General features: G+C 41.2%; 1 protein-coding gene and 1 non-coding gene across 6 annotated transcripts; both read left to right on the top strand.

Annotated features, from left to right (window-relative positions):
* The first annotated feature begins 27 nt into the window (after positions 1–27).
* LOC116332360 (ubiquitin-associated protein 2-like) lies at positions 28–15,337 on the top strand. 5 transcript variants are annotated; one of them, XM_039620818.1, is made up of 29 exons: positions 28–129; positions 1,990–2,127; positions 2,391–2,468; positions 2,594–2,704; positions 2,861–3,017; positions 3,158–3,235; positions 4,409–4,472; positions 4,709–4,797; positions 4,956–5,008; positions 5,211–5,275; positions 5,452–5,683; positions 5,777–6,032; positions 6,188–6,325; positions 6,544–6,680; positions 7,367–7,599; positions 8,418–8,553; positions 8,674–8,713; positions 9,002–9,128; positions 9,325–9,397; positions 9,517–9,736; positions 9,949–10,040; positions 10,393–10,443; positions 10,669–10,747; positions 11,151–11,351; positions 11,432–11,602; positions 12,172–12,276; positions 12,762–12,835; positions 13,852–14,043; positions 14,483–15,337. In XM_039620818.1, exons 2-29 carry the CDS (start codon positions 2,032–2,034, stop codon positions 14,576–14,578), a joined length of 3,444 nt encoding a protein of 1,147 aa, XP_039476752.1. In that variant the 5' UTR covers positions 28–129; positions 1,990–2,031; the 3' UTR covers positions 14,579–15,337. The 5 variants fall into 5 exon arrangements, with proteins under 5 accessions (XP_039476752.1, XP_039476751.1, XP_031611142.1 ...); XM_039620817.1 differs by having other exon boundaries at positions 8,316–8,553; positions 9,325–9,382; XM_031755282.2 differs by having other exon boundaries at positions 8,316–8,553; positions 12,768–12,835.
* LOC116332526 lies at positions 9,162–9,239 on the top strand. The gene has a single exon (XR_004200386.1). It is a non-coding gene; the product is annotated as a small nucleolar RNA SNORD121A (small nucleolar RNA).
* Positions 15,338–15,977: the final 640 nt, after the last annotated feature.

The following is a 15,977-nucleotide window of genomic DNA, read 5'->3' as shown; positions in this document are numbered from 1 at the left end:
GTGGTGCTTGGCCATCTGACCGGCTTGGCGGGTTTTGATTGGCTGTGCCGGTTTCACAACGCCGAGTGTCGGCGCGGTAGGTCACGTGACAGCATCTGCTGCTGCTGGCTGAGCGAAGCGTGTTAGCAGGTAAACGAAAGCTTCAGATTTGTTATGTTTGATTTTTTTTATTATTATTATTAAGTCTTTTTGAGGGTTCAAGTCTTATATTGTGTAATTTTTGTTTATTTTAACGAAGTCGATGGGCCTGTTCAAAAACATTATTCGTCTTATTTGGCGATTAGTCGTCTAACTAACTGCGTTGTATCCGTGCTGCTTTGTATGCGGACGGGCCGTTCGCACGCCGGGCAGTCGGCATGCCGCCTGTCTCTGTCTCCTGATTACTGCCCAAACCTATCTTAATAACTTTTCTCCCTGAATTATGTGCCTATAAATATATTAAGGGACACAGACAGTTAGAAATGTCAACGAACCACGCAGCTCGTTTTAGTTTCAGTTGTTAGCTTGTTGCTAACGTTAGCCACATCTCCCATGAAGTGACTAACGTTAGCTCGTTGGGCTACACAAAGGGGAGCATGGCAGCGCTTGTCACGTTTGTTTATTTTTTGGTTGCTACCCCAGACGGACTGTACATAGAATAGACGTATTGGCAGACAGGTTAGGATACTGATACTCTACACAGGGCCTTTGGTAGTTTAACGAAGAAATTTGCGTGTTACTCGCACACGGAACAAAGACTAGCAGTTAGCCGGGCTGCTGCTATCGTGAGCTAGTTTGACCTAACATAAACGTTAGCCTCTGTGGTTCATGCTTCTGTCGAGTTTATCACACAAATAAGAGTGACTCTGATATTTAATACGTATAATTAAGGCAAAAAAATCAACACTGCTATCTGTATATGTACGACGCACCCAAATGCTTTGTCAGATAACGCTTTCCTGTGGATTTTATTTAAGAACCCACGCTGCCTGACAAATTGTCACTTGGTTGTATTATTAGCTACAGCCAGTTGCTTTGTTCGATACTACTCAGGCTCTGTTTGTGCTTTTGTTTTTCACCTTTTTAAAAAGCCTGTGTTTCTGTTGTTGTTGCCTATCTTTTATGCACATTTTTGATATATATAAAAGATGTTAATACCAGTATTAAAATATAGCGATGCACTGACTGTTTTTGTGTGGGAGACTAAGGCAGGGCTGTAAGCTGACACCCAACAGGCCCCTCTGGGCTGGCTAAATTTAAACGGGGATGTAGGGAGCGACAGATGGGGGTTATAGTCTTACATGGTATACTAGTGAGTCGGTCTGTTTATATTAAGTGTACAGTATCCGCACTGTAAGTAAGGAAAGTTTACTTACATTGCGATTTTCAAGAGCAAAAAGTGACAACGTGCTTTATATTACAAGATAAAATCCAGCATTTAAAGCAAAAGCAAAAACTAAGTAAAGCAAAAGTAACACCCAGGTATATGAAAGCTGGGAGAACTGAAGATGTCCAAGAGTTTTACTTACCTTAGGAGCAAAGGGGCACGAATAAAAACTTCAGTTTTTTTGTGTATTAATAGACAGATAATCAGCTGCCATCCTGTTCTTTATAATATGGATGTAGTCCAAGGTTAACTAGGATCTTTCCAAGTGGCAGCATATACAAGGCAAACAAGTTGGGCCCTAGGATGGAACCTGGTGGTATGCCCCAAGATAAAGCAGCAGAAGAGGACCGAAAATTAGCAAAAGCATCTGAAAAGGTCCAGAGCAAGAAAGAGATGTCCACCCAAGTTCTAAGTCTCTCATTCAGGATACCATAAACAGATGTGTTGCAGGCCATAGAGATATCCAATAGTGCAAGAACCAAATATTCAGATGCATCATTGACATTGAGTTTCAAATTCTATTTACTGCACAATTATTTATTATTGTTTTCTTACTAAGGGGTAATGATGCCATACTATCTGTCTTTCGTTTCACCTTTGCTTCTGTTTCCTTTGTCTTTCAGATTTTTCTATTTTGTACATACATTGTTTTGTATATACTGTATATGATGACTTCACTGGTCAGCAATCAAGCCCGGGGTACTCGGGACAAAACGCTGCCAACCACCACACAAACAACACAGCAACAGAAACAGATACAGGTGGGTGTTTGTCATTGGAAATACAGAGTTATGTCCAGGCTTAAGAAGTTCCATTAATAAGCAAAATAGTCTTTTAACTTAAATAAAACATTGCATCTCTTAGTCTTAAATGTAATTTTTCACTTTTAAATGATTTTAACCCACTTTTTATTAAAATATATAAACGAACCAAATGCTTTTAAAAACATTTAAATGTACTATTCAGATGGTGGTAGAAGCTAGCTTATGTTCTTGATTCTTATTAAGCTCTGTTTGTTTGCCAGGCCACAGCAGAACAGATTCGTTTAGCCCAAGTGATTTATGACAAAAACGATGCTGATTTTGAAGACAAAGTCAAACAGGTAATGTTTGTTCATATTTTGTGCATAGAGAAATTATCTTCTGGGTCACCAGGATACATTTTCCTGGAATTAAAACTTAACTGTGTTTGTTTTCTTTCTTTTTTTCTATGTTGTGACTGTCACAGCTGATTGAGGTCACTGGAAAGACTCAAGATGAGTGTATGGTAGCCCTCCATGACTGCAATGAAGATGTAAACAGAGCCATCAATTTCCTGCTGGAGAGCACCTCTGACACAGTAAGTATGCTCCATCACCAAAACATGTGTTGTGCTCGCTTTTTACATATGATTTGGTTATTACTTGCTGTTTTGGGAGAGACTAAATCATGATGCAAAAGTAGAAGTACAAATGCATTTTTGTAGCACCATCATGATTTTCTGTTCAACTCTCAGACCTCTTGGGAGACTGTAGGAAAGAAGCGCAGCCTTGGGAAAGAAGGAGGACCTTCAGAGATTAAGGAGAGCAGGGAGAAGAAGGGAGAGAGGGAGGCCAGTCGTGGGCGTGGAGGGTCCACCAGAAGGGGCAGAGGCATCAGCCGAGGACGTGAGGGTAAGAAAAAGACACGTCGTTTGCCCTTGCTAAAAACTTCATCTTTCACATCGAGGATAATGTCATTATTTTGGCCCAGTGTTAAGATGATGGAAAAGTCATAATTATTTTCCTCATCATTTTTTTTTGTTGAATTTCAGGTCGGTCAGAGGAGAATGGATTTGACGTGGCTCCTGGTGAGAGAGGAGGAGACCGTGGACGCAGGGGACGCGGTAGAGGTAAGCATTGGAGAGTAACACATGTCAGATTTATTAAACCTATCCAAATGCAGAGTTGGATTATAAGGTGACGTGAAAAGAATGCTAAGTGTAGTTCATGTTCCCTGATGTGGCCGGCATCGTATTTGTCTGTTGTGCTTCAAAATTTAAGTCCACCAACTCCATGTGCTTGCTTGAATGGGCGTTTGATGGGAAGTTTGTTTTTGTAGAATGGTTAAGTTTGAAAGTAGCAGAATTTACATTGGAATCTACATAATGCATACAGTCACTGAAATGCAAAAATGGAACAGGGCCAAAGATGCACAGCGAGGAGTTTATTTCCTCCCCCGGCAACCATAAAGCGAAAGAGAAAGTAGTACACCGGCAACAGAGCCTCATTTACGTGCAATAAATGATTTAGCCTACAGGAAATGGTGGCTGTAAGTGGATGGTTATCAGCTGATTTAAGAGCATTAAGTTGGAACATTTCCTTGTCTTTTAGTAGTTCTGCTACAGCCTTGATGATACTTTCTGTATCTGCAACTCCACCAGGGTTTGTTCAGAGTCGAGTGATGTAAACTTCATAATCAGTGAGTGTGAGGGTCTGCGTGTTTCTTGTGACCGCACAGACTCATCTGAGGAGAATTTACTTTACAATGCAACTATGCATGCCCACCAGGCAGTGGATTTAAAAGAGCTGTAATGAGAATGACTACTTAGCCACCTGTCTCCAGCTGTCCATGTCTGCAGTGATTTTTAATTATGGCTTAGCTCATTCGTTATCTTTTTAAAAAGTGTATAAAATGGCTGACAATTCTTCCTCCTGTCTTCACTGAGTCACCTTTCACCCACAAACATACTCTGTTAAATTCACATACAAATTTTAATGAAGCTATAATCTTAAAATGAAGTCAACAGACAGAAACACCCCAACCTGTTTTGAGTTGATGATGGATCACTGTAACCACTCCCCACAAAAATTGTTTTTAGATTGCAGAGGTGTGCACATGCCCTAACATGAAAATGTAGTGAATCTATTGCTAATCATATTTCTTTTCAATGCACTAATGGAAAACTTAGTCACCGACAATTGTTTGTCCCAAGGTTTGATATTCTTAAAAATGCTTAATGAGGAATTTAGACTCAAGTGGCTCGGTCTGCGTTGTTCATCTGGTTGTTTTGCTGTATTTTCAGTTGCAGGGGTTCGTGGCAGAGGAAGAGCAGCTGTTGGTAACAGGTTCTCTTCACAGGGAATGGGGTAAGAATATGCATCATGTAAAAGTTTTACATAAGGAGGTGATGATGTTGATTACAAGCACATATCTTAAAAACAAGTGTGTGTGGAAAAATATGTTTCTGAATCTCCTTGATTGAAAATTTGTTCTGCCTACCGTTATCAGTAAAAACAGATGTCTTCCAATTCGCTCTTTCTTTTTTTGTTTTTTTTTTTTTGTTTTTGCTTTTTCACACTGCTGCTTCTTTTTTTCTCTCCAGAACCTTCAATCCTGCCGACTACTCTGCTAACGCTGGAGCTCGCCAGGAGGCATGGGAAGGAGATGGCAACGAAGCTGCTGAGGAAGCTGGTAAAGAAAATAGTCAGGCATACACTGATTTTTCTTGCAATATATACTTTTTAGTGTCCACTTTCTACATTTGAGCAAATGTCTAGTTTTGGACTATTTCAGAATTGCCACAAGAAATTACAAAAACACTAATTTGGCTATGCTTCTGTTTTAAATAGGGACATGGGGAGGCAACCCAGAAGACTGGAGTTCAGAAGACTGGAATGAAGATGTAAGGCACTGCTTTTCAGTGAAAGTGTATTACAGACTTTAATTCTATTTAGTAGCAGTGCTTTAAATGTGCGCTTTTGTGCTTAAAGTCTAGTGTTGCTGTCTAATGATGTCAGTTAACTAAGTGCTGTTGTTAAAGGGTGACTTGTTGTGGCTCTGGGAGGTTTTTGAATGCTGTACTAATATCTTCATCTTTCACGCAGTTATCTGAGACCAAAGTATTCACTGCCTCTTCTGCCCCAAAAAATCACATCACACCTGGAAACAAGTAAGCCCTTCATAAGTCATTGGCACCTTGAAAGAATACATAGAAATTGTTTAATTTTGGAGAATGGCATTTTATTTAATCAACACTGTTATTCCTTCTTTCCTCCTTCCAAAACTTTCTACTTCCACTCTTCACTCCACTTTCTGTGTGCTCTCTTGTTTCCTGCATGTCCCCAGTGTGGACCTGGCTGGCATACTTCCTAAGGCTGGAGTGGGTGTAGGGAGTTCTGTGGACTCCGATTTGGGGGCGATAGTCGATGGCCCTGCAGCTGAGGATTTAGGCCAAAGCCTGGTGTTTACCAATTCACATCACAATGGACGCACTGCAACACACAGCTACGCACATGCCACAGCCAACAGCTATGCCCATGCTGCTTCTGGCAGTACCACCTACGCACACGCTGCACTGGTATTCATAGCTATACTCTATAGATTTATAGACTTTAATACAATATAGATTTAGATATATCCTCATCACCTTTTTCTTCTGTCTCCCTGTCAGTCCTCAGTCCTAGGTTCTGGTTTTGGGTCCCTGAATGCATCCAAGCAGGCACCTGCCCCTGACATCCGGACATCAGAGCAGCTGAATGGGCCTCGGCTTGGTCAAAGAACCAGTCAGATGTTGGCCACCACCAGCAATAGCAGCATTTCCAAAGACCAAGGGCAGTCTCCAATGCAAGCTCCTGCTCCTGCCCCCTCTCCCTCTGCAGACAACAAGGCTCAAAGACTGGAGAATGGCTCTGTTACTGCCCAACACTGTAAGTTTATCTCAGAGTAGTTAGGAATCCAAAACAGGAAGATGTTATTAGGTTTGGAAGCATTTGTTAAAGAAGGGAGTAAAGCCCAGAGGTATGGTGAACTTCAGTATTGTAGTCATGTTAATGAATGTATATTTGTCTCCCTTTGTCTTCAGCGGAGATGAAGCTTCAGCCAGAGCCATCAGTGGTGCTCAGCCAGCTGGCTCAAAGGCAACAGCAGTCCACAATCCTTCCCACCACAGAGCCTTTGGGCCTTGTCCAGGCACATGCTCCACAGGCCCCCACACCACCAGGTAGGACTGCAAAATAGAACTATCCTGTACCACTAAAAGTGTGATTGTAGGCTGTTTCCACATATATTGTAGAGAGACATTAAAATATGTAGTGCCTCTACAAAAAAGATAGATAACAGGAAGTCGAGTTAGTAAATGGCTTTATTGCTATACCGTGCCATTGTTGTTGTGACTATAATGACATTGTGAATAGTCATGGTGCTTTTATTTTAATTCAGGTCATGAGTCCTCTGTCCCTCCTGTAAGAGACAGCGCTTCTCCAGGAGTGAAGTTGCCAGGCATGGAGCCTTTGACCACAGAGCCTCCTCAGCGCCAAATAAAGACACAGAGACGCAGAGCAGCTCCTCCCTCAAAAGTAAGGCTCTTTGATATTTAGACTTTGAACCTTTTTATGTGTCAGAAAATGTAAACGAGAAATGACAAAAGAGCTGTATTCATTCTAAGAGGGGATAGAAACTGAAAGTCAGTAATTTATCTCCTCTTATGGGGTTTACAAGGCAGGTCTGCCAGTTATATGAGCAGACTTAATGAGGTAGTTTCCACAGCCTTATGCTCCCCTTACTACACACACAGGTATGCAGACTATATTTTTTTAAAGAATAGACTGCTCATACTTGACTCCTCCCGGTGCTTGTTTATCTGGTAGTCTTGAAGTAGCAGTAGACCTGAATATTCACCTATTTATGTGTTCTTTTGTTGGCTTTGTTGCTACAAATAATGACTTTTCACACCTCTCTGGTTACTGTTTGGACAGTAGCCACCGCTAAGCTGCAAGCATAAGGTCGTGCTCACCTTTTACTACATCTGCTCTTGCGTGAGCAGCAGCAGCTGGTGCTTATGCTCAGATCAGCATCACATTGTGTCCTGACCTTCAGTTACTTTTTTTTTTTTTAAATGGGACTGTTTTAAGTCAGATTGAACACTGACAAAATGTTGGTAAAATAAATGTTTTCAGTCTCTTTTTCTGTAATTAGGAACAGAAACCTACCCCAAATCCAAAAATTAGATCAGTTCTGATAACTCACCCTTTTGTCATCTTAGATTCCATCGTCAGCAGTGGAGATGCCGGGATCGGCAGATGTGTCTGGTCTTAATGTTCAGTTTGGAGCTCTAGACTTTGGGTCTGAGGCTAGCAGTGGAACATCAGATATGGTACCAACTGAGCTGGCCAGGGAACACACGCCTGTTCAGGCCCCAACAGCCATGCCAGTTCCTACTGCTATTCCCACACAGCCGCCTCAGAATAGCCTGTTCTCTAAGCCAGGAGCTGTGAGGTATGTGTTTGTCATGCAAGCATGTTGGTTTATGTGAGGTATTTGTTATGTGTGGGGTTTTTTGTTTTGTTTTGTTTTTTAAATTCCCCATGTTGTGGATATAATACTGGCAAACCGGGTGATTCGCAACACTTTAAATTCCAGGGAATAAAATCACCACAACTCTTTTTGTTTTGCAGTGTAGCCCAGAGCCCTACAAACATTCAGGAAACTTGGTTTTAACAAAATGTTAAACCTCAGATTCAGAAAAGTCTTGTTGTCCAAAGAAAGTTCTTGATGTTTAATTGAACCAGTTTTTTTTTTTTTTTTTTTTTTTAATTTAGCCTTTTCATGACTCCATCAGGAACCCGTTGCAACTTTGCTTACATTTATTTAATGTTATTTATATATTTTTGTGTAGAGAGAGAGAGAGATATGTGTGTGTGTGTGTGTGTATATATATATATACACACACACACACACACACACACACACACACACACACACACACACACACACACACACACACACACACACACACACACACACACACACACACACACACACACACGTGTGTATGTGTATATGTGTGTGTGTGTGTGTGTGTGTGTGTATATATATATACACACACACACACACATACCACATACACACACGTGTGTGTGTGTGTGTGTGTGTGTGTGTGTGTATATATATGTATTCCCCCAACACCAAATCTCTATTTGTCCTTTAAACAGTGAACACATGAACAGCTTATCTTCTGTAACGGACCCCAACTTCCCTTCACCCTCTTTGGGGTTACCTAGTGCCACGCCCTCACCCTCCCTTGGTCTCCCCAGTGCTGCTGCGCCACCCTCCTCTTCAGCCCCAACCACAGTCAGCCGGGTGGAGAGCAGCGTCCCGAGGTCCCTGCCCCCTCATCTCGGATTCTCACAGAGCAAAGATGTCCCATCGGCTCCTGGTGGGCCTCTGACGGTGAGCATAAACCTTTTTTTCTCAGGTCTCAAACAGAATAAAGATTTTGGCAACTACTTAAATGTTATTTGCCTGAAAGCTGAATGATGAAACCAAGTCTTTAAACGTTTTCTCTCTTAGAATGGTTACACTGGTATGAAGACGCAGAGCACACAAGACGGTAAGTACTATTGTCAGTAATGTAAAAATGCACTCACATGGCCAATAAAGTCTGGTATAATGAACACTGATTGCTTAATGCTGAGGAGGAAATAGAAAGATGCATCTTAGCGAAAGTTGTGGTTTGATAAATCATGTTTTTATAGCCACCCCATCTCCTTATTTTCTTTTTCACCCTGATTCTGTTCTATTCTTTTCCTTCTCATACAGTAACTTTTTTTTTTTTTTTTTTTTTTAAAGATAAATAAATCAAATTTTGACCCAGATTAATCTTTCTATTTTAAACCAGGCACAGCATCATCTAGGACAGTGAAAACTGAGTCTCCTATTATGACAAGTGACAGCAGCCCTGGCCACCACATCCCTTCTCCTGCAGTTACAGCTTCCCACTCAACATCCATCTCATCGCTCAGCAGGTAAGGAGCGGCTCGGCTGCACTTTGATGTTTTTGCAGGGAGATGATGATGCTTACAAGCACATATCCAAATCATTTAATGTGGACATATTTTTCACTGAATCTCCCTGCTTCCTGATCACACATCCAATTTGAAGTGCTTTTGCAGATTTATCAAATTTCAGCAGGCTGACAGACTCGCTTTATTCTCTTTGTAGTCACACAAGCAGTACGCACTCATCTGGGTCGACCCTCTCTACGACTTCCTCCCTGACGGTAAACAGATGCTTAGTATGTTTGGATTTTATAATTTTATTTTAATCCAAAATTTTAATTAAGCTCCGGAGCTTACAAACAAACAAACAAACAAACAAACAAACAAAAAGCGTTCTCTGCTTTTATTCTTTCAGACAAGTAACGAGGAGAGTAGCAGCGGAAACATCCATGCCTTTTCTTCGTCATCGTCCAGCCAGGTTGTTAATCCCAATCCTTCAGCTCCCCCCGTTGTCAGTAGTTCTGCCACCAATGGTCTGCATCCATCTGGAGCACCGGGACTAATTCCAAATGGCACGAACACCACACTCTCAGCTGCCGGCAGCCGCACAGCACCCCTGCTCACCACCACCTCCGGTATGATCATGACTACCATAACACCAGGATGGACGTTAAAACTAAAATATTTTGAAATGTCATACTCCATTTTTTTTCTTTTCTTTTTTTAGCATTTATTATGAATTATGATTCTAATCTGGCTATTTTGGACACTTAACTGAGACTGTACTTATCTATAAATGGTTATGTTCATTCAGTGCATAACATGTCCTATGTGGTGTCTGCTCCAGGTAAAGCTCCTCCCAACTTGGCCCAAGGAGTCCCACCTCTCCTGACCAACCAGTACATCATGGGCCCTGGTGGATTGCTCCCTGCATATCCGGTAACTATTTAACTTTATCATATATTTACTTGGTTGTATTAATCTTGATCCCATTAATTTTTAAGGGAAAGGAGAGACTTAATATGGATGCTAAAAATAGATAGTTAATTGGTTTTCTTCTTAAAAAAAGAGGAAAAACAAATGCAGGTTTTTCTAGAAGTGCAGAAATTGAACAGAGGGATTGAATTTTCTCCTTATTCTATAGAGGTTTTTAGTCATTTGGGAAGGTTTTGATCATGTACTGAATACAGTCATAAGCAGCCGGTAAAGATAAAAGGCTTTGTAGGCATAAGCGATGTTTATTAGAGACTCTGACAGTGCTGCTAAATAACCATTGTCCTAATTTTAACAGCAGATATATGGATATGATGAGTTGCAAATGCTGCAGTCGCGTCTTCCTTTGGTGAGTCTGTTGCAGTGGTTATTGCTTTCATACTGTTTGGAATTAGCAGTCGTGCTTATTATTGCATTTTTTTCTTTACATTAACGGATAAAGAAAGGTTAAGTTAAATGTTATTTCTCATGTTACAAAGCAGTTATCTATGATTTAGTGATGGGGGAAATCCTCATCCTTTTTTAATGCTGTTTGTCTTTTTAAATTATTATTTATTTTCCTCTTTTTGGACAGGACTACTATGGTGTAACATTCCCTGGTGCTACGACTGCTATGCCTGGTAGAGATGGACTTGCTAATAATCCATATTCAGGTAGATCAAATTTTATTCTTCTTTGCACTCGATCATTTTGACTTGATGACTTTGGTTAAGCACTTAGATTTAGTTCTGTTTTAGATCACATTGGACTGAAATTTTCTGTTGCCTGCACTTAATGTTTTTTTGGGGGGCACCGTCTTAGTTTTTTCTCAGCAGCGTTTTGAATCTTTGTTATGGCCTTGATGAAGGACATTTGCTAAGAACACCAGCCCTACAATATCCTGAAATTCTGGTGTATTTGTTGCCTAAAGGGTGGTCATCTAAGAACTCTGTTTTTACTGATGGGAATTGTGTACGGTGGAAAGCTGGAGTACCTGTTACAGAGTAGAAACGAGGCTTTAGGGTTCATTTCCACTTTTGTCTTACCTTTCCTTCCGTCTCTTCTGATTCTGCCCAGGTGAAGCAACAAAGTTTGGCAGGAATGACTCTTCATCTCCAGCTCCTCCAACCACCCTGTCTACAGCTGGGGTGCAGTCACAGCCCCAGCAGACACAGCAGGCAGGCACACAAGGACAGGGGCAGGGTCAGAGCCAGGGTCAGCAGACACAGAACCAGGCCTTCCTCAACCCCCCTCTGCCTCCTGGCTATGGATACACTGGTAAGGGAAAAAAAAAATCATGTTTAATCACATTGATGTCAGTCATTTGAAGGGTTTTACACTATTAACCATTTGCACAGGTCTGCCATATTATGCTGGTATGCCTGGAGTTCCCTCAGCTTTCCAGTATGCCCCCACTGTCTTTATGCCTCCTGCCTCAGCCAAGCAGCCAGCAATGGGCCTGGCCAACCCCTCCAATCAGTACCACCAACAGCATCAGCCAAGTTATGGACAGCATGCATACGGCACGGGTAAGACCTGGACTAAACAGGGTTTTTGTCTGGTTGGTTAGAATTCTATTATTATAATAGTAGTTGTAATACATTAGTAAACTAAACTGATAACTCAGCAACACAATATGTAGCTGAGAAGCTTAATTAGCTTAAAAGCTGGCATTATTGTGGGCTTTCTGGAAAGTTATTTTTGTGTGTTTTGAGGCTCAAGTGTAAAAATAGACGTCAGACTAAATGAAGGTGTCTGTAGTGGGAGGGGAAAGTGAACTGAATTGCCAAACCTTTACACATGTACACCATATGCTGCATGTGCGTGTAGAGTTGGGCCTGTTTTGTTTTTGTTTGGGTTTTTCTGCTTGTGCTGCATGCATAGCTCAAACCCCCTGCTAAAGTTGGACACAGCTCAGTATAGACAGCTGCCATTTCAGTCAGGTTACCTTACTGCCTCTCTCTCTCCTGCCCCCTCCCCCCTCTTTTTCCTTCCCATCCTCCTCCTTCACAAAATCTGCTCCTCATCCTCTCTCCCTCCCTCCTCTGCTTTGCTCTGCCTCCTCTCCTCTTCTATACTCTTCCTGCTCCCCCTTCAGCCTTTGATGACCTGTCTCAAGCCCACGGTGGGGAATACAGTAAGGCAGGGTACGGAAGCACTGCCCAGTCACAGGCCAAGTCAACAGGCAGCGGTCCAGGGAAAGGTACATGCACGACACATGGTGCACACTCTAACAACACACACACACAGTTAGTGGGCGTTTTCCAGTGAGGAAAAACGGGTGTACTCACAATTGCAGATGATTCTACAGTCGAGAGTGTCCTGGAGAAAGGTGTGTATATGCAAGCATGTGATTGTACTTTCATGTGCAAATGGCTGGGTACATGCCAAAGGGGGCCGCGGAAGTGAGAAACTTGCCTCTGCTCCTCCTCACTTACTATGCTTCTTCCTCCTGGCTGGCCTGTGTCCTACTAACAGTGGAAACTGGCATTTAGTTTAGAAGATATGCTTATCAGCATTGAAGTGACACAGCTGCTGGTTTTTGTTTGTTTTGTTTTGTTTTTATGCATTCCCACTGAACTGAACCCATTTCTTGTTGCTTTTTCTGTTTTTGTCCTCCTTTCCCTCTGAAATCCCAACATTTTCTTTTTCTCTCTTTCCTTCTCCCTCTCTTTCATTTCTTTCCAGCACCAGGATTGTCAGGTTCAGGTACTAGTGGTGGAGTACCGGACATGGGAGGTTCAATCTACAGCAAAACACAGGTGTGTGTGTGTGTGGTCTACACGTCTAAGCATGATCTGTTTGTATATATCTAAAACAATGTGTTTGTATGACGTTTTTTAAGAGACGTTTTATTAATTTAATGTGTGGTGCAAAGTTAACTGGTAAAAGTATGTTATTTGTCCAAAAGTTTCCAACTGGGGGGAAGTTAAAACCTCATTAATGGATGCCAACATTTCTATTTATAGACAGGAAAAATACTAAGGTGTAAAGGTAATGGATTATAACCAGTAAGAGCTCGGTGATGTCTTTCTGACAATTCTTTCTTCAATTGGAAGAGCTGTCTGATTCACATTTGCGACTGTTCATGTATATTACACCGTCTTAAGTTCATTTCCTCAGTTCATCCACTCGCCACCCTATTTTAAAGCCCACTATATGACTGTTTTTATCCTTTGCTCATACTGAGGCTGCTGGCTTGTGTTTGGCTCAGAGTTCTGCATAGCTTTGACTTAAGCCACTTTAACTTTGTTAGCTTCTTTAAACTGTTGGCTTGGTGAAATTGATTGAAATGTCTCGTTAGGTTTGTTGTCTTGAACTCTTTGATACGGTTCCCCTGTAGTGTACTTTAGCTTCCTCACTCATTGAAGAACTCACTAACAGCCACATGCTAACAACGTGTGACTGCTCTTAGCTTATGGTTGTGAGTTTGCATGCGACTTTGCATATAGAGCAGCTTGAAGTCTGAACTTCTGACTTAGTTGATGGCTTAGTCCATATACTTATCTGTTTAGTAGAAACTTTGGCTACATATAATATTAACATAAACAACCTCAGTTTGGTCCTCTTTAAATGATTCTGCTTGTAAAATGAAAATGTAGAAACGTGAGCATTTCAGTTTGAATGTCAATTTTTAAAATAAAGCTTGGATGAAGAACTGGTTGATTTCAGAAGAATAGTGAATGGAAAGATTATGGATTAGATCATTTTTGCCAGACATAAATTAATCTTTTGTCCTCGTTTTTTGTTTGTTTGTTTTGTTTGTTCTTCTTTGTAGTCATTTGACAAGCAGGGCTTCCACACAGGGACACCACCTCCCTTCAGCCTGCCTTCAGCACTAGGAGGAACGGGGCCCCTGAACCCTGGCGGTGCACCTGGCTACGCCCCTGCACCTTTCCTGCACATTCTGCCTCCTCACCAACAGCCCCACTCCCAGCTGCTGCACCATCACCTCACACAGGACGGACAGGTAACCCTCAACAACCAGTGAAAAATATTTTTATACATTAAACTTGGAGGTATTAGTTTTAGTTCGCAGAAAACAAAATTAAAATGAGTTTTCGTTTTGTTTTTGCTTTTGGTTTATCATCTATTAAAAAAGCTGCTGTACCCTTACTAAAAAATATTCATGCTAATTAAATAAAAGTATTCACCGTGTACATCTGATTAAATTCTGCACTTGTGTTACTGCAGTTTTAAGAATTTTATTTGGCCTGTCACGATCGTTCATCACTGAAAAGCTCTTCCTGATTATTCCTGGTTTTCTCCACTGTTGTTGTATATTTTGAATCTACACCCTCTTGTATGATAAGTTCAATAGAATAGGGCTGACTAAAATGAATAATATAAGCACTTTGAAATTACACACACTAAATACATCCACTGAATGGACTGCTTTTTCTTCATAGGGCGGTCCTGGTCAGCGCAGTCAGTCCAGCAGCATGCAGCAGAAAACCCAAGGCAGCAAGTCCAGCTATAGCAGCTCTGCATACTGGGCAAACTGAGGAATGCTTCCATATGTTTTTTTTTTTTTTTGTTTGTTTGTTTGTTTTGGGGGTTTTTCTCCTCGTCTCCCTGAAAGGCTGCGTGTGTAAAGCTAAAACAGAAAAACAAACACACTACCCTCACAATGAGCAACCATGGGCTTCGTTGCCCTGCTCCCCCCACCTCCAAGTCCTCTTAAGTCTTTTGGGTTCTCTCTTCCCCCCCTTTTCAAAATTGGTTGTACATGTAAGATATTTATGTATTTATATATAAATATATATATATATACTGTATATGTAATAGTAGAACATAAAATGTGGTTGCTGCATTTTATTTTTGAAGGACTTTTTGTTTACTTTTTTCAAAACTGCAGGAAAAGATGTTACATTGAGACAAAATGAGATGTTAGTGAGAGAGTGAGTGAAGAAGAAAAACGATCCAAAACTTCCTGGAAGAAACCAGAAAAAGGAAAAGGAGAGAGCTATAGCACTGATTGCATTTGAGGACACTTCAGATGGGGGTGGGGTTTATAATAACTAACTGCATCTGTCTCCTCTTTTTTTCTTTTTATACATGACTTCCTGAATGGCCGGGCTCGTCCCTCTGAGCTTCATTTTGTAGCTTCCTGTCTTTTCCCTTTCTTCTCTCCCTCTCCTCTGGAGAGCTGCCTACTCTCCCGGGGTCACTTTCTTTAAAGAAAGACCTGCCCATCTAAATTTTATATTTTAATTTAATTTTAACCCTCATTTTCTCGAAATAAAGTTCTGAGCAGTTGGAAACTGACTCCTTGTTTTATATGTGCATTTACACAAGTTAATCAAGTGGGTTTTTCTAGACTGACCCATGTCTTCAGACTCATTTTCAGTGTCTTAACATATTTACTTGCATTTACTGGGATTTCTTTAGGCCTGCCCAAATTTGTTTCGGATGAGTGTCTATTGCACTACATAAATCTTGAATAAATGTGTAGGCAAACAGCTAAATATTTTTTTAACTTAAGAGTACATAAAGGCCTTAAAACACAAAAGTTACCAGTCATAAGTGGTCGTTTTTGGCAGCACAGAGGCGTGCACTGTTGCCTCACAGTGAGAAGCTCCAGGTCTCAATCCACCTGCAGACTGCAGGCTTTCTGTGTGGAGATTGCATATTTTCTCCAGCTTCCTTTCAAAGACAGATGCAGGGCATATTTGGTCACTATTGTCAAATAATCTGCTCTTGTTCTTTGTGCCGCCCACTGACAGTGAATGACTGTTAATGAAGATGGCTCCATGGTGTAGTGGTTAGACTCTGGTTCAAGACTAAGACACAAACTCTTTCTCAGGCGGACCCAAGCTCAGATAAATTAGATTCCATTAAGAAGGCATGCGGCGTAAAATCTGGGCCAAATTGAACCTCCAGAGCCATCTGCTGTGGTTCAGT

This window comes from Oreochromis aureus, linkage group 12 (assembly GCF_013358895.1).
Source record: "Oreochromis aureus strain Israel breed Guangdong linkage group 12, ZZ_aureus, whole genome shotgun sequence".
Classification (NCBI taxonomy): Eukaryota; Metazoa; Chordata; class Actinopteri; order Cichliformes; family Cichlidae; genus Oreochromis; species Oreochromis aureus.
The sequence above is the reverse complement of the archived record's forward strand: the minus strand, read 5'-3'. Positions and strand labels throughout refer to the sequence as shown.